The sequence below is a fragment of the Onychostruthus taczanowskii genome, unplaced genomic scaffold (assembly GCF_017590055.1).
Source record: "Onychostruthus taczanowskii isolate IOZ18803 unplaced genomic scaffold, ASM1759005v1 scaffold84, whole genome shotgun sequence".
NCBI classification, from domain to species: domain Eukaryota; kingdom Metazoa; phylum Chordata; class Aves; order Passeriformes; family Passeridae; genus Onychostruthus; species Onychostruthus taczanowskii.
In genome coordinates this window covers 3,343,676-3,365,098 of record NW_024506332.1, presented here as the reverse complement: position 1 = coordinate 3,365,098, position 21,423 = coordinate 3,343,676, and the positions used below count along the sequence as shown (strand labels likewise).

Genomic DNA, 21,423 nt, shown 5'->3' with positions numbered 1-21,423 from the left:
GAGGGTGTGAGGGGCAGGAACACACACCCTGCAGCAGGCACAGCAGCACTGCTCCCCTCCGAGCTCACCCTGCCCCTGCCTTTCCTTCCCTGCCCTGCAGCAGGGAATTCTGTCATCAACAGCACCGAGTGCTTCATCAGAGAGTCAAAGAAAACATGGTGATTTCACGCCGATTTCCAGATTCAAACAACTGCGGGTTATTATTGAAAGCTGAATAAATATTTAGCTAAAATATTTATTTTCAAATTTTTACCAATAGGCAGTTTATGGTTACCAGATGCTGGTGTGGTGCTGTAGAGGAGATTCTCCACCAGCTGAACTGATCCTGTTTAGGGACTTTATCAGTGGAATAATTACACTGGCAAGAGATGAAAGGGGGGAACAAATCAGAACCTGTCAAGCCACTCATAAGCCAAATGAGGACCACAAACTCAGCTCCGTGGTGGCAGCAAAAAGGAACAGAATTCCTGGTCACAAAGCCGGGCTCCAGGAAGAAATCATTCCCACACACAAAAGTAAACACAGCTCCTTGCAAAGCCCCATTTACGTGTTCCAACGTCAGAACACAAACACTGCTCTGCCGTGGTGTGCAGGGCTGGAAGGAGCCCTGCTCTGCCACACACAAGGCAAACAGGATGTGGCAGGAGCAAGCACAAAGACCGGCCCTCCTTCCCCGTGCCACCCGGCACAGGCAGCCTCCAGCACTGCACCTTCCTCCCAGTGCTGAGAAATCAGCTGTGGCTGAACGATTTTACTGCTAAACGAGCTCATTAGTCTACTTACTGAAGCTGATAAGGATCATTCCTTTCTAACATTTGCTTTAGAAGGTATGATTTTTATAACAAACGTTTTTTGTTTCTGTTGCTATGGTTTGCACAGTGGTAATGAGCAAGGAGGTAACTTCCCACAAGCCACGGCAGTGTTACATCCCCCAAAATGAACAGTTGATATTATAGCTTATCTTTCACACACAAAAAAAATGATAGGAATCAGCAGCTTTTTAACAAGACTTGATAAAATTAACATTCCTGAAGCTCCCATTTATAGAGTAAGGGCAGACAGTCCTGTCAGTCTCACAAGTTGGGGGAATAAACATTAAATATTGCTATTGCACAAAAAAAAGCCAAGGAACTTCTGCCTTCTCTTTTTTTTTCAGTACTGAAGTTTCTGTGTGAAAAACCAAAAAAAGAAACACATCACTGTTTTCTGAGCCCACCATTTCTTTCTAAAGACATAGCAGAAGAATCTTTTGGTAATCCAGGGCATTTAATAAATTAGTGGATGAACTGCTTGAACTGCATTCTCACAGCAACTACAACTGTTTTTCTGGCAAGGCAGATCTGCTTGCTCCTCAGCACAAAGATGGTTTACATGCAGCAGGAGGTAAATGTTTATTTGGCCACAGATGACGAAGCTCAAGTAGAATTTGCTTCTTTCTCCACGTCATCATCGTCGTCAACAACCTGAAATCAAATCCAGAAGTAGTTTAGATAAACAGGTTAAGCTCTCAGTCCTGCAGGATTTATTACATTAAATCCCTGCTGGGCCCAAGGAGAACAGCAGTTATTCCACACCACTGAACAACAACGGGCTCAGGAGGAAGGTAAGAAAAACTGGCAATCCAAAATGCCAGGAGGAAATGAGCTTTAATTACAGGAGCTGGTCAAGCTACCACAAAGGCCACAAAATGGCTCCAGAGATCAGATATTCCATGAGAAACCCAAAGAATCTGCATTTCAGGGGACAAAGCTCATTGCTTTTTATCACATCAAGTCACCCAAGCACAAAAGTATCAGCAAGTGTGTCCAGCTCTGGGCACAGGACCCTGCAGAGCTCTCCAGCTGATTTGGAAACCCTGCATCCACACCCCCCTGGTTTTCCCTAACTGCCAACCTGCCCCTGCTGGAAAGGGACAAAGATCTCCTTTTCCCCAGGAAAGAAAACCTCAGTGATGTCTCCTGACCCACCTGCTCAACGCCTTCCACCTCAGGGATGTAGAACTGGAGCATGTTCTGTATCCCACTCTTGAGGGTGATGAGGGAGCTGGGGCAGCTGGTGCAGGACCCCTGCAGCTTCAGCTGCACAATGCCATCCTCAAAGCCTTTGTAGATAACATCTCCACCATCTTCTTGCACTGTGGGCCTGAGGGAACACAACATTCCACTTCAAAGCTCATGAGCTGAAACAGGGATCCTTCCAGAAACCCTCAGGAAAGCAGTATTTAATGTTTACAATAACTGTGAAGACAGAGGAATGTAGGCTCTATTTCTCTACAGCCACCTGGTTCACATTTCCAACTCCTGCTCTGCTGGACTGTCTAACACCGAAACCTTTTCGGTAGGCATTGAGATTTTAGGGTGGAGTGAACACCCTGGGGCAGAGCTCAGCCTGCACAGCCAGCCCGGTGTCCTCAGGTGCTGCCAATAAACACCTCAGGGGCGTGTCCCCCCAGGGGTGCAGCACAGCTGTCACCTGCGATAAGAAGCTCTGCTTCCATAAATAAATATGCAGTTCTCCACAATTTACACAGGACAGAAAACAGCCCCAACTATAAAAGCTTAATCCTGCTCAGGGGTGAAGGAAGCAGCTCCTGATAAGCTCACCCCAGTGCCACGAGCATTTGTGCAGCCTCTCTCCCTCTGCCAGCCACAAATGCCCAGCATTGCAGCTCTGTCCCCATAGCAACATTTTTCCAGACCAAGTTAAAACCATCAAGTTACTCTAACAGAAGCTCTTTATACTGATTTCCAAAATAACTCTGAGAGCTACAGTCCTCACAGAAAAATCTGTGAGCCTGACACATTTATAAACTCACCACAGCAAATTATCTCCATTCCAGGAAGCCAAAGATCATGATTTAAAATTCCATTTTTCTTACTTGAATTAACTTTTTGACACACTACAGGACCTTTCAGATGTACATTCCCCCCATCCTGCACCTTCTGACAGCTCCTCTGCATTTAATTTTGATCTGCTGGACAATAAATGCTCTACGTGTAGCCTGGTTGATGGATAATTTCTGAGAATACCCTACTAGAAAATGAAGGAAAATACACCACTGCTGATATTCTCATCAACAGCTTCTTGGTGCACTGATGGGTTCAGGGGGAGGAAATGAAAGAAAGGAAAAGGTGGGAAAAGCAGAATTTTGGGCAGAAATTCCATGCCTGTTACAAAAGGGCCCTGGGAAATCAAGGACTGACACTAAACATCCAGGTACTCAGCAGAAGCATGAACATTTCTGTCACAGCTTTATACAACATTGTACTTGGCTTCTGGTTTCAACACTTGGTATGTTTGGGAAAGATGTTCCAGCTTATTTCTACTTTTCTTGCTTTTCCAAGAAAATTAACCAGCACCATGTGTCTGCTCTGAGATAAAGAAATTTGTAAATAACGTGATATCAGTTTAAATGCAGCAGCTAAATAAATAAATAAATAAATCTTTTTTTAAAGAAAAAGGAAAAAGTAGTTTCTGGTTCCTACAGTTTGTGAGCTGGGGAAGATGTCACCATCAGGTACCTCAAACACATCAGACATCTTCCCCTGCACCTCAAATGTCAAGTTGCTTTTGCTTTCAGTTCACTTTGGAAGGCAATTAATGAGCACAAAAATACTCTTCAGGCAAACAACACGATCCACAGCCACTCTTGAGACTTCATTAGTCACCACCAGTTTCTAAATTCAAGCTGTGTTAGGGCACCAATAAAATCACAGCAAAGTGCAAGGCCAAAATCCGTTGAGGGCCAGGATTTTCCAGGAAATCTTCCTCTGGAGTATAAACTACCTGATTCTTGTGTCCAGCAGCTCCTTAATCATCAGTACAACTTCATCATCTTCTTCTGAAGCAGCTTGGGAAAAGAAAAATGTGCAAGTCAGAACACTGAGAGAATTCCAGGCTGCAAACTCCCGCCTGAGCTCACCTTAACATGTTTTAAATTTGAATTTTCCTGCATGTTTTTCTGAGGGAGGAGTGGAGGTTCTTCTGAATGTCACAAAAACTAAACCTAAAGGCAGACTTGGCCTCCCGCTGAAGATTTGATTTACCTGTGTCTGTCCTGGGTGCCTCATCAGTAACAACAGGTAAGCCAGAGGCAAAGAAATCCATTATGGTTGCATAAATATCTGGTTTCAGTAAGTTCCAATCCAGGTCTTCACTGTCCTGTGAGAATCAGAAGAGGGGAAGGAAAAAGAATGAAGAGTACCTGCCTGCTGCTGCTATGTGCACAGAGATTCTCACATTAAAAATGCCATCGTGGACTCTCACAGCTGATGCACAGACTGGACTTTATGTTCCCTCAAGTCTGGCTTTGCCAAAGATGTTTAGTCAGACTCAGACTGTGACAGCCAAAGAAAGGTCTCCTTGTTTGCAAGCCAAGCAAGTGCTTTTAAAGTGTTAGCTAAAAAGGTGTGAAAGTCTCCAAAATACATTATTATTTCACAGACTCAAAAGTGTGAATTTACCAATTTATCATCCCCTAAACTTGTTTTGTTTTCTATTAAAGGCACTTGTAGACACTTCTCTCGAACTCCACTGTGCCTGTCTGGATCTGGTCTGTGACCATTCCACAGCTCATCTCTGAGCCCAGCTGAATCCCTGCTCTGCTCACCTTGGTGATGGTGATGAAGTCTGGCCCAAAGAAAACACTTTTAACTCCTTCAATCCGGAATAACTGTCTGTTAAGGACACAAGGGGGGAAAAAATGAGCAAAAATGCACTCAATCTGACAAACTGAGTTTTAATTTGAACAATTAACAATATGGTTAAGCCAACAATTTCATCTACAGAAAAGAAAATTAAACTCTGGTGAACTTGGAGTAAATACAGTGTAAGGCTGTAAGAGTGTTTTTGTAATTGCAGAGGGAAAAAATATATTCTCTTGGAAGACTGGAAGACATCAAAAATGCAAAGACTGAAAGGATCAGAAATCTTAGCACAAAAGTATGTGTAATGGAAAATGATAAAAGTGATTTCACAATACCCACTTGAAACAGTTGTATGTGCACTGAGCATTTGCATCACTAAATCAACTGGATTTTGAAAAGACTTAAACCATGGAATTATGCAAGTGCACAAAACTATCTGAAATAATTAAATAATTCTCTTTCCTCCTTCTCCTCCAGGGAGCTTCTGTTAATTCTTTGGAAATTTTTATTCCAAATTCTATTTGAAAGGGAATAATAATACCTTGCTAAAGGTGAGCAATAGGCTGCAGCTGGTGTGGAAAACTCCATAGTCCTCGACCCCAGCACTTCCCTTCCTGGAATAAACTTCAAGCTGTTTGGATTTGGTGTGTCCTGGGTTTGAATAAACATGCCTCTCACTGCAAAGACAAAAACAAAGAAGAAAAGTAGTATAACCAAACCTAAGGAGCTTAAATGAAAGTCAAGTCCTGATTACTCAGCGAGCCCAGGGTGATCCCAGACCACTGCTGAGCACGGGCACATCACCTCACAGGAGACAGCAGGACAAAAGGAACCTTGGCTTAGCTTCTTTTGCTAACTTTTATTTATTAAAAAGCAAACTTTCAGCATTACCACAGGATGTAAGAACCCACAATGTGCTCATCTGTTCATTGTAGCTGGTATTTACCTGCACGATGCCATGCTGCAGAGGGAAGAGATGGTTTCTTTTGCAGAAGCTGGTGGAAAGGCTGGCGAGTTGTCAGATGATGATCTTTTAACAGCATGTGACAGAACCTAGAGAAAAATAACTTTACTAGCAATTTCCAAATTCCACATTTGCTCTGTCCCCAAGAGAGAGCATTGCAGATGCTTTTAGCTGCCCTGGGACTCAGCAAGGCACACCTGGGATGGTGTCGTTGGCTCAGACAAAGCGGGGAGAGCAGCAGGGAAAGGTTTCTTTTGCAGAAGCTGGTGGAAAGGCTGGCGAGTTGTCAGATGATGATCTTTTAACAGCATGTGACAGAACCTAGAGAAAAATAACTTTACTAGCAATTTCCAAATTCCACATTTGTCCCCAAGAGAGAGCATTGCAGATGCTTTTAGCTGCCCTGGGACTCAGCAAGGCACACCTGGGATGGTGTCGTTGGCTCAGACAAAGCGGGGAGAGCAGCAGGGGAAAAAGGGACAAACATTAAAAAGGAAAAGCAGGACAGAGTGATGGAGTCACAGGCTTGTTTCACAATTGTGAATACCTGATTCCTCTAACTGTATGCACAGCCAACATCAGGGTATTTCAAAGCAAAGTGACCATCAGAAAATGAAAACAAAACCCACCTCACATCACAGACTAATTATTACATACTAAGGATCAATTACTATCTAGTTCCTCTCCTCCTTATCAGCTACACGAGAGGAAAACTGATAAACTCAGTAAATCCCATCTTCCATAAGAGGCTGGTTCTCTCTGGGGGTCATAAACCAGAACACAAGTACTGCACAGAGGCCCAGCCCCAAACATGGAACAGGAGAGAAGCTGTCTCATGATTACCAGGAACATCCCTGCTGTGAGCATAGGATACAGGAATAAAGAAAAGGTCTAAATCGTGTTATTTCCTTACATTTGTGGGCTTGGGAGCAGGTAGAAGCTACAACAGGATGTGTAAGGAAGGTCCCCTAGAAGCTCCCTTTAGCTAATGATGATTATATCCCATTTTACAGTGCTCAGCACAGAGCAGGTGTGCCCAGCACTACAGGGTCCTCTAAATTCCCTCTTACTGCTTGATCTTGAGACAGTTGTGGGAGAGGAGTTTCATCTTCCTTCACCGCCCTGAACATACAGGAATGTAACAGCTCCTCATTGCCTGATCCTGTGCACACGCGGAGGGGCAGAATTACCCCTCATTGCAGCATCCTGAGGACATGTGAGGGGAATTACACACGGTTGCAATGTCCTGAGTGTGAGGGGAATTACCCTTCGGTGCAGGATCCTGAGTGTGTGTGAGGGGAATTACACCTCCGTGCAGGGTCCTGAGTGTGTATGAGGGGAATTACCCCTCAGTGCACATCCTGAGTGTGTATGAGGGGAATTACCCCTCAGAGCGGGATCCTGAGTGGGTGTGAGGGGAACTACCCCTCAGAGCAGGATCCTGAGTGTGTATGAGCGGAATTACCCCTCAGAGCAGGATCCTGAGTGTGTATGAGCGGAATTACCCCTCAGAGCAGGATCCTGAGTGTGTATGAGCGGAATTACCCCTCAGAGCAGGATCCTGAGTGTGTATGAGCGGAATTACCCCTCAGAGCAGGATCCTGAGTGTGTATGAGCGGAATTACCCCTCAGAGCAGGATCCTGAGTGTGTATGAGCGGAATTACCCCTCAGAGCAGGATCCTGAGTGTGTATGAGCGGAATTACCCCTCAGAGCAGGATCCTGAGTGTGTATGAGCGGAATTACCCCTCAGAGCAGGATCCTGAGTGTGTATGAGCGGAATTACCCCTCAGAGCAGGATCCTGAGTGTGTATGAGCGGAATTACCCCTCAGAGCAGGATCCTGAGTGTGTATGAGCGGAATTACCCCTCAGAGCAGGATCCTGAGTGTGTATGAGCGGAATTACCCCTCAGAGCAGGATCCTGAGTGTGTATGAGCGGAATTACCCCTCAGAGCAGGATCCTGAGTGTGTATGAGCGGAATTACCCCTCAGAGCAGGATCCTGAGTGTGTGTGAGGGGAATTACCCCTCCGTGCAGGTCCTGAGTGTGTATGAGGGGAATTACCCCTCAGAGCAGAATCCTGAGTGTGTGTGAGGGGAATTACCCCTCAGAGCAGGATCCTGAGTGTGTATGAGGGGAATTACCCCTCAGTGCAGGGTCCTGAGCGGGTGTGTGCGGAATTTTGCCTCACGGTTCTACCCGGGTGTACAGGGCTGAGCACCCAGGAGCTGCGTGTCAGGGAGAGCTACCAGCTTACGGCGTGAAAGGCCTGAGAAGGAGAAACAGCCTCTCGCCGTCTGCCAGGAAGAAGCGTCACCCCGTCCGCGGTGGAGAAAGGAAGGGGAAGAGCAAGGAGCACCCTGGAGGTCGCAGTGCCGCTAACTGCGACGCGGCTCCCTTTCAGCCGCGTGGGGAAGGGGCGGGAGGGGCCCCCCATCGGGAATAAACCGAGCTCCCTCCGGGAAAAAGCCGTGCCGGAGCAGCGGGAGCCGCGGGGCCCGCGGTCACCTACCGCCCGCCCAGCCCCGCCGCCGCGCAGAGCCGCCGCGCCGCCGCCATCTTGGCACTCCCCGGGGCCGCTCCCGCCGCCGCCCGGGAACGGCGGCGCCCCCTGGCGGCAGCGCCTGAGGGGGACAGCGGCCATGGCGGCGGCGGTCGGGACGGGACGGGCTCCGACCGGGACTACCGGGGCCACCGAGCGCCGCTCCCGACACGGCAGGGCCGCCACTGCTCCGTGTGACCGTGTGCCACACACGCACGGCTGTTAAATCCCCCCAGATGGGGCATGGCGACTCCAGCGCTGCCCGCGGCAGCCTGTCTTAGGGCCGGGCAGCGCTTTCCAGGAAGGAATGTTTCCAGGGAGGAATTTTCCCAGTTTCCAGGAAGGAATTGAAGGAATTTTCCCAGTTTCCAGGAAGGAATTTTCCCAGTTTCCAGGGAGGAATTTTCCCAATTTCCAGCCTGAGGCCGATTCCTCTCTCGTCCCTGTTCCCTGGAGCAGAGCCCGACCCCTCCTGTCAGGAGTTGTGCAGAGCCAGAAGACAGCACAAAATCCCTCTCAATGGACATTTGCACCAAGACAGAAATTAAATTAACAAGTGCAGCAAAGCCCAAATAATATTTTGCACTTAAGAGAGTCTTGGCAGCTGAATGATACCGAAAAACATGTTTAAGCAGCACACAACGAGCGCTCAGGGCTGTCCTCTCTATGAGAAGAGTTCTCTTTGGAATATAAACTGGATATAAACTGAAATATCCTCTGCTTAAAGCAGCAAGATAGTTTGACTTCACAGCTGCCAGATAAAACAGCCAAACCCAGTTCAGCACTTAGGTAGGAAGAACTCATTAAAACCCAGATTCCCTGTGTCCAGCAGAAATATTTTCCCTGGGGAGGGGAGAAGGAAGGCACAATGGAGACGGCGCTTGTCATCAGATACAGTTTTAATAAAATGTACATAAGTTTACAAGTGGAACATTTCTTCATGATTACCAGGAACAGACGATCCCAAGCGGAGTGCAAAATTTGAGCCCAGGGTTCTGCCAGGCATGGGGGGAACAGAGGGGACTGGGGGGGGACACAGGTCACTGTGTGTCACTGTGGGTCACCGTGTGTCACCGTGGGGATCACGGACACTCCCAGCTCCGGCTCCTCCTGGACACAAAGGAGGTTTTCCACGGCCAGTCTCGGTGTGTGGGATGCTCCCAGAGCGAGCCCCCTGCCCTGCCACCCCGTCCCTTTGGAGGCACGGGATCAGGAACGCCGACCAGCGATATCCCTCTGACTCCACAGGGAGATTTCTAGGGGTGTGTGAGGGTATTTACCCACCTACAGCAGAAACTACAGGCTGGGGGTTATTTCTAGGAACGCTAATGCAGCTGATCACGTTTCAGGAATGTGTTTGAGAACTGGAGCAGGGTTTCAGTGTCATGGTACTACTGAAAAAGTGCTTTGGGGTCTGTCAGTGTGCTCGAAGGCGTTGATTTAACACTGTGAGGAAAGAAACAAAAACCCACAAAATTCAACTCCCCAACACAAGAGTCTTTGGTGGAAGCTGAGTTAAAGTAACTGATTAGCACTTTGGAGTGATTGAGTTCAGCAATTAAGCAGATCTCACCCGGTTTTGCTGCTGTGGCACCGAGGACATGATCAGGCCAGTGCTCACTCGGGGTCACGGCAGGAGAGGGGACACTGGGGACAGTCCCCAAAGTCCTGCAGCAGCTGGGGAGGACAATCCCCCCCAGCAGTCACGGCAGTGAGCACAGAGCCAACTGCTTCTTTTACTGATGCAGAAACTCTGATTAATCACTTTGAACAGAGACTTTAGTGCATTCAGTGGGTGAGAACCAGGAGCCAGTCCCTCTCCCAGCAGGATTCCGGGATTGTCACAGGGATGTGATAACCAGAGGACCCAGGGCAGTGAACAACTTTTACTACAGCATCACAAAAGATGTGAAACCAGTGGCTCTTTTCAGAAAACTGATTTCAAAACACCCCATTGAGTCTGTATGAGTCTCACTTCATTAAGATCACTGATTGTGTGGCAAATAATTAGCATGATTCTTCCACATTCATTAAAACAGTAAGCTTCAGATGCTATGGAAATTAAATTTCCACTTACAACTCATCACGCTGAGGCTGCAGCAGTGGTAGTGCAGGATTAGGAGGAACACAAGCTGGAAATGAGAAGGGTATTAGAGTAACAGGCATTGAAATTGAGTTTTCTGACCATAACCAGAAGTCCCATTACCTGATGAGTCACATGCAGAGATACAAACGAGCTGCCTCCACCCCCAGAAGAGATCTAAAACCGTTTAAGCACTGGATGTGTCTGGCAGGATCATGAGCTCTGGGGCACAGTTAGCGTGCTCTTCCTGTAAAGTGCCTGAAGGACAGAAAAGCTGCCAAAATGCCAGCTGGAAATTGAGCCTGCCCTGGCCGAGCAGGGCTGGAGTGGAGCCTGCACAGCTCGGTGCACCTTCCCTTTCTCCCAGCGTGAAGGGACAGGCTGATGCTCCTCCAGCAGCAGCTCCGTGCTGACAGAAGCTGCACTGAATTATTCAGAAGCAATTTTTCAAGTACAAATGAAGAGAAGGAAGAAGCTCCAGTGAGCAGAGGCAACACCTCGAAGCCAAGTGGCTCACACAGGGTACCTGCTCACTCCAGCAAAGCATCTCCCTGTTGCACAGGTCCATCCGCCGAGGCCTGGCCTCCCTTCCAGCAGCTTCTGAGCACACTGCAGAGCTCAAGGGCACTCCTGGCTCAGTGGGGCTGTGACACAGGCTGCTGGCTGGGCCCTCACACTCACGGTCCTTGAATTCACAGTTTGCTGTCACAGTCATTCTCTGTGTCTCTCACTGATTGCATCCTGCAACAACCGACTTGGGGGAGCACATAGTTAAAACTAAAACCACCTTTCGGGTGTATGTTTAAACAGACAACTAAACAACAAAACATAATAACAGCGTCAGCTTTGCTGAAGAAACATCTCAAGGGAAACCCAGAAATTCTCTACAGTACTTCTGTTTTCAAGAGGTGGTGATGGAGAGCAGAGAGCCCCATAAGCACCACTAGGCACGGATATTTATGAACTCAGTGCAGCCACGCAGGGCAGGGGGGTCCCGGCTCCACGAGCCCCCCCAACCTGGGCTCGGCTGGTCACTACTCACCAGTGTTATGAATAAAAATATACCTATTTTTATTTAAGGTTACAGAGAAAAAAAAAAACGGTGGGACCAGTTGCTGCTAAATTAGCTTAATTGTAAAGAGTTCTTTAATTGCCCGTTAATGGTTGGTGATTTAGCCATTGTTCTCCCAATGCTTGCCCCGGAGCTACACCTGGACACGCAGCCCAGGAGAATAGGAGTGGCCTGGGACCACGTATGCAAATGAGAAATGCACCGCGCTAAAGCTTTCCTAGAAAACCCCTAAAAACAACGAACCAATATAGAATTAGAGGACCCTAGGTGATGTCTAAGGATGGGCGTGAAGTCCAGTGCCTGCTTGGATCCTTTTTGCTTCACACCCTGACCTCAAGAGATGTTCCATAAGGAGGGGACCCGAAGTGTTGGACTGAAAAGCAGGAATCTGCGGATCTCCCGTGAGGACGCAGTCCCCAGCTCTGCCTGCAGACCAGCGGACAGAGCTGCATCACCCTCCTCCTCCGTGCCATTCTTGGGGACAGCGGCGGCGTGGGCGCGACCCGTCGATTTCTCCCCACCTGAGCTGAATCTCTTTAATAAAGGCATTGAAAAGGAGAAAGATCTCCTGCCCTATTTATGTCAACCAGCAACTCCTGGGAGCCAATTCCTCCTGCATTCCAGTGTTCTCCCTCCCACCCCAAGGCTCCAACACCGCAGTCCAGGCTTTTCCCTCTCCCTTCCAGGCAATCCCCACATCCAGCACAACACTCGGCTCGTCTCTTGTACCTGGAGAGATTTTGGGGGGAAGTGAATTAAGGGAAAAGGAGCACAGGGCGGCTGGGGTTTCTTTGCAAACCATTGCTCCAAGTGAGGCCGGATGAGTTTAACTCCCAACCGAGTGGGAGTAGCACAGAAGATACACAAAAGACAACAGCCATCATGGGCCATTAAGTGAACATCAGCTCCAAAGAGCAGCCCCGGCACGGCCCGGGACACCTGGCCAAAGCAGAGATAAGAACGAGCACCTAATTAACACCGGAGGCAAAGACAGAACCAACAGGAAAACAAACACTAAGAGCTACGTAACCTGGAACCAATGAGCGCTGAAGCAAGGAATTTCTATGGGCTTCTGACTGTATAAAAGACGTGAAAAATCTGCTAAACTCAGGTGCCATAGAGCGATTTCCTCTGCACGCCCGGGCTGTGCGTGGACGAAATTATTTCTGCTGCACATCGTGGCCAGAAGCGAAGTAAAGCCTTGATTCTCTAGCACAAAAAATGTTGTTGGAGGGGTTTTGTGTTTGCCGCAGTTCCGCTGACACGGGGAGCGGGGCCGGGCGAGAGCGGGGCCGGGCGGAGGGCAGCGGGTGGCCGCGGCGGAGGGGCCGGGCCGGGCCAAATTAAAACCCGACGCCAACAAGAAGCCAAGCTTTGAGCCGTCGGGGGCGCTGCTGGAGGACACCAACACCGTGGGCGGGGTGCTGATCCGGTACAGCGAGCCCCCCGAGGCGCGCATCCCCAGGACGCGCTGGCGCCTGTACCCCTTCAAGAAGGACGAGCTCCTGCCCGTGCTGCACATCCACAGGCAGAGCGCCTACCTGCTGGGCCGGCACCGCCGCATCGCCGACATCCCCATCGCCCACCCGTCCTGCTCGCAGCAGCACGCCGTCCTGCAGTACCGCCTGGTGCAGCGGCAGCTGAGACCCTACATCATGGACCTGGGCTCGGGGAACGGCACCTTCCTCAACAACCAGCGCGTCCAGCCACAGCGCTACTACGAGCTGAGGGAGAAGGACGTGCTCAGGTTTGGCTTCAGCAGCAGGGAGTACGTCCTGCTCCACGAATCCTCGGATAAATCTGAGGCCAACGCAAAGGACGAGGATGAGGGTGAGGAGGAGGAAGAGGAAGGAATTGGGGAGGGGCAGAGGAGAGAAATTCCTTGCAATTGAACGGGCCCATAGTACTCTCCAGTCCCTCTTGTTAAAACAAAAAAGGGGATGGGGTATGCCCCCATTAAAGACTGCCAGAAGCCATATATATATATATATATGTTTTAAATTTTTCAATCGTGTTCAGAATGACCTAACCCCATTCCAAATGCCATTTCAGTGGATCACACACTCACCTAGAAACAGCTCAAGTATTTGTTAAGAATCCTGAAAGTGGAAAATGGGAAGGTCCCTTTCCATTAATAACCTAGGGGGAGGATATGCTTATGGTTCCACAGGTCCTGGTCCACGAAGGGTACCATCTAAGGAAATGCTGTATCTTTTAGAAGGGTATAAAAAGAGTTTGCCTTTCCTAATAAACGCCTCAGTTTCTCTGCCAGACTGAGTCCATGCCTCAGTCATCACAGTCCTGCTCTTGGATAGAAAACAACACTTCATAAGGAGAGCAAATGGACTTTGTTTAGGTTCATCCTTAACCAACAGGAAAGCAATAGGCTGAATTGACTTTGAGCTGAGCTCTGTGCCAGTATAAACCAGTCTAAGGGGGCTGTGGCCTCTGCTGAGTCACACCACATGAGGTACATCAGGACAGTTATGGAGCTGCTCACATCACAAATGACCCCGTAAGGTCTGCTTTTAATACTGTAAATACACATTTCTCCTTCACCATAAGCAGATTTCCAGGTGCTACACTTTGGCATAGACCAGACAGGAAATACATGTGTAAAAGTGAAAGCTTTTCCCGATTGTTTGCACGACCGTTTGATTTTCCAGCAACAGTAACAGCCTGATTGCTTCACAACTCCTTCCCTGCCTCCAGCCCTGGGGCAGCAGCACTGCCTCGTGTTCCCATCCCGGGGGAGCAAAGCTGTGCTGCTGCCCTGGCTCTGCTTTGCCAGCACCACCCAGACTGGCACCAGACATCCCAGCACGGCTCTGGCTCTGCGGGCACAGCACCCACCTGCACACCCAGAGCTGTGGCTGCCACTGCCGCTGGGCAGCAGGAACATCACTGAGAGCAAAAGTCACAATAACCCTTTAAGCTGTGAAATCGTGTCCTTTCCAGAGCATTAGCAAGTCCTGCTTGACTCGCTCTGTAATTAATAAACCTTTTAATTCATCTTGTAGTGCATTTCTCCAGCCAGGACCAGAAAATATGGAATACTGCTGGTTTGAGAAAAGCATCTAAAAAAAAAGGAAATAAATGGAGGGAAGACAGTGAGAGGAGGAAGGTGAGAAGCAACTGGAAAGGATACGAGGATCCTGAGAGGCAGGCATTCAGACAAACATAACTTAAATGGTTCAACTATATATCACTGCAAATAGAGTTCTGACCAAAAATAATAATTACTTTATATATATATATGCATATATTGCTATGTCATTCAGTTCAACTAAGAGGTCTGAGGTCCTCACGGGGTGGTCCTGCAGGCAGCACAGCCCCCAGCTCCTGGAACATTAAGGCTTCTGCTTTGCTGCTTTGGAAGGGAAGGGCGCCGAGGCGAAGGGATCCGCGCCGGGCAGCTCCATAGTCCTGGCAGACAGCGGGACAAGCGAGACAGAGCCCGCTACGGCCTGCCTGTTGGTCTGAGACACCACCTTGTAAGCAGCTATGGGCTTGGCCTCCAGCCCAGGCCCATCCTCGGGGCTGTAGTGCCGGGAATACTTGGACAGGGACTGCGGACGGAAGGGCTTGTTGGCCACGGAGCCCAGCGCGTCGCCCTGCTCCGGCAGCGCCGCCTTAGCGGGGCTGCTCTGCTGGGCCTCCACGGCTCTGACGGAGCAGGGGTGGAGGTTGCCTGGCTGAGCAAAGGCAGCAGGAGGATGTGGAGCTCTCGGCGAGGCCACGGAGCCGTGTGCTGCTGCATCCAGGAAGATCGGCTGAGCTCGGCCGTCGCCCCCTTGGCTCAGGAACACGGGCGGCGTGAACGGCTCCTTGTGGGAAGTCAGCTCTTCCACGCTTCTCTTCTTAGTGAAAGGGGCTCTCAGAAACACATCTGCTTCCTCTGGGTGCCGTAGAGCTGCGCTGCCCTTACAGATAAAAGGAGCTTTGGTAAAGACATCCACTTCGTCGGGGACCTTCCTGGAGCTTCGGAAAGGCGCCGTGGCAAACACGTCGGGTTCGTTAAAAACCTCCCCGCTGTGCGACTGGAAGGCCGGGAACAGCGGCTCCCCTGCTCTGGCCTGGGACTGGGGATCCTCCTTGGAGGCCTCGTGCCCGGGCACAGGCTGCAGGAACCCTGGGCACAACTTGCACGTGTCCTCCTCCTCTTCTGAATCCATCAGTAAAGGCCTGGAGCCGCTGCAATCCAGAATATCTCCCTCGTGGTCTGTCCCCTCTCCTTCGCTGCTGTAGAAGGAGCTGTTGCTTGAAGGACCATCTCTGGCCAGGTACTCTGACTCTGAGTTGTGCTGCACTTTCACCTCCAGCATCTCGGGCTGACCCTTGTACAAGGTGAGTCCATCACTGCCAGGATCTCCCTTACAGAGCTCGAGAGCTGTGGCTGGGAAGCGGCCCGGATCCCTGTGCAGACCTACAAACACAAGAGAAGGGCGTTACTGAAGCAGCTCAGCAATCACAGCAACGTACACTGCACAGGAACGTCACGCTGCTCAGATGGAAACCACCACCATGCATGGAAAATGGGCAGGAGAGGGAGGGCAAACCAATGAAAAAAACAATGCCAGGGAGAAGGTGTTGGCAACACGGCCCGGGGACACCACGGGTACCACTGCTGAGAGGATGGGAGATGTCTGACACACACAGCACCCTCAGCACCATCCCACCAGGTCTCTCTCCCACCCACCCCTGACAGCAGCCACCAGCACAGAGTGTTTCCCTTCCCAACGCTGCTGCCCGAGGGAAGCTCCAGCAGACAGACAAGTTCTGTCCTTCCAGCTGCTCCCCAAGCACATCTACTGCTTGGCCTGGCCTCTCTTCCTGTGGGCCAGCCCACAGATAGGTGGAGTTGCTTGTGGAACACGTGGGGATGCCCCAAAACCTGCTAAAATAACAGGCCCATTTCAAAGACTGAAGGTCAGCTTACAGCTTTTAGTGAATCCTAAGTAGCAGCTATTTTAGTAGCAGCTATTCTTTTTTAAAGCACTGCCAGACAAATGGTTTTTAAACACTCCAAGAGCCACCAGGAGGCCGGGTTTGCCTTAGGACTCACACAGACAAAACAGAAGATCTCTTACCTTCACAGAACTACTGGCAGCTTAGAAGTGTCATTGGACTCGTTAGCAAGAGGATAGGAGAAAATCACATGAAAACTAAAACAGCAGGAATTGCAGGAAGAACGAGGAGGGTGAGGAGGCTGGTTGGTACCCAGGCTCAGCAAGGCACCAACCAGCACACCCTGCAGTGCCAGGACCTCACCCAGGGAAAACTCTGCCCAGGTTAACTGTTCATGTTTGCCATCACAGCCCTGGGGCACCAGAGACACAAAACATCCCCTTCTCCATCACTGCTCACAAGTAAAGACACAGCAGCCATTCATGAGGCATCAGAACCAGCATTTATTGGGAACTGGGTACATCACACTGCTAAATAAAGCCAGCGCAGGTATGAGCACATTGGACCAGTCACTCCACCAAAATCCCCTCTCTCTCCTGCAGCCCGTGCTGGTTTTCCCTCAGGGGCCACTCTGGGATGCCAGGAGCAGCAGAGCTCCGGGGGGCTGGTGGTCCCACCCTGGCCAGGGGTCACTGACAGGCTGAGCCAGAGCAGGACCAGCTGCCACACCACAGAAACACCTCTGGATCCACCCTGATCCAGGGGAAAAGGCATTCAGCACGAGAGCAGGGTCAGGCACAGCAAGGGCCCACTCTGCACAAGAGCACAGCGGGGTGGAACCTCCTGTGCCCACCAAGCCATGGCATCTGGGACAGGGTAAGAGGGAGGACAGCATCTGGAGCCATCTGCTCAGCAGCACGCAGCTCTGAATGTGGGGACCCTGCACAAGAAGCAGAATTGCCCTATTCTGGGAAAAACTCCTTTTTCTGGTGTTGTCTCTGCCCACTCATGTGAGAAGGGCACCAAATGCTCAGCAGCAGTTTTCTGCTGCACAACACCAGTGTGGGTAATATTTGATTCCAGGGTCAGACATACACACTGAAGAAGATTTCAAACTATACTCAGGCTCTTTTTCAAGAGGGAGAACCTTAAAAAAACCCTCAGATCACTCAATACCCCAGGAACACACTCTGCAGGTATTCAGACAGCAACCTGAAAGAGCTTTAGCCCAGGTGACAGCCCTGGCACCTGCAGCTTCCCCAGCTTCCAAGGAAAACAGTGCCCTGGAGTGGCAGAGTACTGAAATAACAAAGAGGAAGACTAGAAAAGATTTCCTCCCTATTAACAAGAGGCAGAGCAGTCACCACAGTGGTGAGGATCTCACTTCTGGAGCAGAGCCCAAAAAAAAGGTGAGGGGAGACAGAGAAACTCCTGGAGTCAAAAGCTCCCCTTCCACCAGGAAACTCTCCTGATTTCATCAAGCCAAAGCCAGGCAGGACTCAACATCCAGGAACAGGCAGCTAAAGATCAGCACAGTTACCAGTGTGCACAGTTACTAGTCTGGAATTTTACAGGGGTCAAAGGCTTATCACTCCTTCATTCTTGCACTGTGCAGGTTTTCCTTGTACTCCAATTCCTAGAAGCAAACTGTTCCAGTGTCTAGAAGCAATCCCATGAAACAACAGTCCAGAACTACCCCCACCCAGCACTTCCAGCAAGGAGGAACAGCACAGCCACAAAGGTCAGGGACACCTGCACAATTTGCAGGATCGAGTGTTTGCTCAGAGCCACTCGCAGTGGCAGACCTGGAGGCAGATCCAGAGCCTTCAGTTCCAGAGGATGAGCAATTGAATGCTGCAGTTCTGCCACACCTGCACAGCCACCTGCACCTGGCAGGAGCTCAGCACACCAACCCACACCCCAGCAGCTCATGAACAGCCTGACCCCTGCACACCAGGAGAATCCTCGTTCTGGGAGATGTCCCCAGAGCAGGGATGTCCCCAGAGCAGGGATGTCCCCAGAGCAAGCCCAGCCAGCAGCCCCTCCTGGCTCCCCAGGGCCAGCACAGTGAGGGAATTTTCAAACAAGGTGGTTTTTGCACAGCTTTTAGGCCAAAAACCACCACTATTGCTCCTTAACAAGAAGCTCCCTCTAGGAATGATTTTGCTCCACACAGACTGGCTCAAGCTGCCCCGGCCTGAGATGGGTGGGCTGGAGGAGGATGCAGATCTGCCACAGAGCCAGGATTCTCCCACCCACTGTCCCAGCAGCTTGCACAGCACCTGAAGCCCTGGCCAAGGAGGTCCCAAGGGATCCTGAGAAGACTTGGACAGTCCAAAGCCAGGGAGCTGCACCTTCTGTTTTGGGACAGATCCCAACACAGTGGATGGTGTCAGAAGTGACTGAACTCCTCTGGTTAAAGATGAACAGGAGGTTTCCAAGGGCAGGGGCCCTTCCCAGCCTGAGCCCCTCAGAGTAAGCAAGAACAACACCAAAATTCCAACCATTCCTTTGAACCTCTGCCACCCAAACCCCAGAGCTTGTTCCTGCACCCAAAGCACGACCCTGAGGTGAAGGGAAATGGCTCCACGTGCTGTGGTTGTGTTTGACCCTGCCAGGAGATCCTGAACAGTCACTGGCAGCTCCAGCCACGAGGGCACTGCCATGGGCAGAGCACCCAGCCCTGCTGGGGTGGCACTGAACAGCTCCTTCAGAGGGCACAGGAACCTCCCCGGGCTCCAGCCAAGCTCCAGCACTGATTCTCAGCCCCCCAGGGGACACCAAACGTGTCCTAAGGGACACAGGGGGAAGTTCTCACACAAGCTCCTCAGTTCTGAGCAGCAGCAGCACCAACCAGAGCCGTGGGACACTCACAGTTTCTGGAGAGGTTAAAATGAATCCCCAAACTCCACTCATCTCTCAGTTCCATTCGCTCTGCAAGCACAGGGTGAGCATTTTCTGATGAAGGAGGTCTAAGAACGCTCTAAAAGATCAGATTTCCACCCACACCCATGAACAGCTACTTGAAAAAGCAATAAAATAAACATTCACATCTGCTTATTTAATAGCATTATTAACAACCCAGTGCATTTGTCATTTTTTTTCCAGAACCCTTGAACAAGCGCCATTAGATTTAAAATCTTAAACATTCTTTAAAAGTACTTTAATTCACAGAAATCTTTGTTTCTAATATACAGTAGATGGTTACTTTTTAAAATCCATTCTCTTTTCATATAATCTCAGTATCTGACTATACAATAACTTTCTATCTATAGCATCTTCGTGTTTTCCAGTCCAGCTCGCCTGTGCTTTAGGAATATAAAACAAAAAAATAATAAAGTTCTATCCACAATTTTACTAAGGTCATTTCCATAGTTCTCATGTAAAGCTTCTCCTGGAAAGTGCAGTATACACATGTAATGATACAACACACGTAAGCAATACTTTTATTAGTAAGTGTAGGTTTTAAAAGAAGAGTAATGTAGAGACACAACCGATGGGAGCTCTATGTACAGAATTTGTTAAACTAAGTGTCGGGCTGGGGAGGAGATGGAGAGAGGAGAGGAGGAGTCACAAACTTGGGGTTCTTCCCTTCCCAGCGAGGTCAGCACAGACATTCAGTCGCTCGCACTTTCGCACGTGGGAACTGCACTGGTACTAATACAGCTACAAACACAAACACGGGGAGCAGGAAGCTGGGGAGAATTCCACTACAGAGGAAGAGTCCTTCTGCTCAGAGAGGGCTTTCAAACACGAGATAGAAATTCCAGGCTTCGTGGTAAGCCAAGGAGAACGAGCTGAGCGGATCCAGCTACGGACAAACCAAGCGAGTGGGGGAAGGAAAAGGGAGAACCCATCGAGTTGTAGCAGCACTGATTTCAAACCACCTGAACCCAGGGCATGCGTGGTCACAGAGACTGGGGTGGAGAAAGGCCCACAGGAATCTTTGTCTACTGAAACAATGGCTCCATACTGAACTGGGGTGCACTATAGCAGTTACAAGAGAAAATGGAGAACCCAGAACAGATACCAGATGCTTGACTAAAACCAGGATTAAAAATAGACAAACAGCCGTAGGACAATTTGTTTCATACACCATTTACAGTAGGTTGAGGGGGATTTTCTTTTTTTTCCAGTCAAACACAGAAAAGAAGTCACAGAAAATACATCTGCTGCTGCCCTTTTCACCCCAAAAAAGGTCAGTGAAACACCAGTCACAGCCATACTCACATGGATTTGGTTCAAAACCTTGTCACACTTCACTTAGGGTCATTTCTGCAGCTTTAACAATCTGGTTTTTTTTTCTTTTTCCTTTTCTCTGTTTTCCCTCCCCCAGGAAGTGCAGTTTGTTCCCAGCAGGATTGTCAAACAGCAAACCTTGATCTGGGGGCAGCTGGAAAACTCTTCATGTGCACCATCACCAGAGTATGGCCGGGAGGAACTCGGGGCTTCCTCCTCCTCTGAAGCAATTCAGAGCCACCAGCTCTCCTACCCCGTGTCCTGCAGCTGAGGGATGTCCCTGCCACTGTCCCCTGGCCCCTGCTCCTGCCCAGCCCTGGGGGGACAGAAGCAGAAGCAGAGCCCAAAGCACAAAGCAAAGGTGGGGCCGCGCTGCTCACGCCCTGCCCCGGGGACAGGAGGTGGGGCAGGGTCCCAGAGCAGCCCCAGCTCCCTGAGCAGGGCCAGGGGGGGCTGCAGGGTGCTCCCCTGGACACAGCCATGGGACAGGGCACAGGGAACCCCCAGGGCTCTACCAGCCTGAGAGAGACCAGGCTGCCTGGAGAACTGAACCAGAACCTTCCCCAGGGCACAGCAAGACAGGGAGAGAGGCGGGTGACTGTCTCCTGTTGGCAGATTTTTTCTCTTAATTAAAGGAGAAAAAAGAAAAACAAAAAGAAACAAAAAAAGCCCCAAAGAAGCACAAGGAAGGAAACTCTTCTGGCAAGGAAACCGGAGGTGTGGGTACAGAAACTGCATCTGCTACTGTGTCACTGCTACAGGTCTATGAGCTGATCCACCAGCAGCAGAGACCTGGCTATGTTGGGAAGACTGGACTCAGAGCTTCCACTGTTGTTTCTAGAATGCCCACCTGAAAGCGTGAGAGATAGGAGTTCAGTATTGAGCAGGACACACACACGCACGACAGTTTCAGAAGTTCAAGATCAAGAAAGAAAGAAAGAAAGAAAAAAAAAAGTCAAAGCAAAACAG

At 49.9% G+C, this 21,423-nt stretch overlaps 3 protein-coding genes across 10 annotated transcripts in view; 1 reads left to right on the top strand and 2 right to left on the bottom strand.

The window, feature by feature from the left end:
- Positions 1-219: 219 nt before the first annotated feature.
- Positions 220-8,201, bottom strand: NFU1 (NFU1 iron-sulfur cluster scaffold). The gene is made up of 8 exons (XM_041424894.1): positions 8,123-8,201; positions 5,593-5,699; positions 5,188-5,323; positions 4,610-4,676; positions 4,047-4,161; positions 3,787-3,850; positions 1,968-2,142; positions 220-1,463 (listed from the first exon to the last, which is right to left on the bottom strand). Exons 1-8 carry the CDS (start codon positions 8,167-8,169, stop codon positions 1,416-1,418), a joined length of 759 nt encoding a protein of 252 aa, XP_041280828.1. The 5' UTR covers positions 8,170-8,201; the 3' UTR covers positions 220-1,415.
- Positions 8,202-12,127: 3,926 nt separating this feature from the next.
- On the top strand, positions 12,128-13,205 carry LOC121346719 (smad nuclear-interacting protein 1-like). Its single transcript, XM_041424750.1, has 2 exons — positions 12,128-12,148; positions 12,579-13,205. Exons 1-2 carry the CDS (start codon positions 12,128-12,130, stop codon positions 13,197-13,199), a joined length of 642 nt encoding a protein of 213 aa, XP_041280684.1. The 3' UTR covers positions 13,200-13,205.
- Positions 13,206-14,530: 1,325 nt separating this feature from the next.
- The window catches only part of AAK1 (AP2 associated kinase 1), a 60,419-nt gene continuing 53,526 nt past the window's right edge, over positions 14,531-21,423 (bottom strand). For 5 of the 8 annotated variants that reach the window (XM_041424927.1, XM_041424928.1, XM_041424929.1 and 2 more), the window contains one exon: positions 14,531-15,733. In XM_041424927.1, the coding sequence (XP_041280861.1) occupies positions 14,658-15,733 (1,076 nt within the window). In that variant the 3' untranslated portion in view covers positions 14,531-14,657. Of the gene's footprint in view, positions 15,734-19,261; positions 21,305-21,423 lie in introns of those variants that run through there. The other 3 variants (XR_005954119.1, XM_041424933.1, XM_041424935.1) reach the window with 1 other exon arrangement.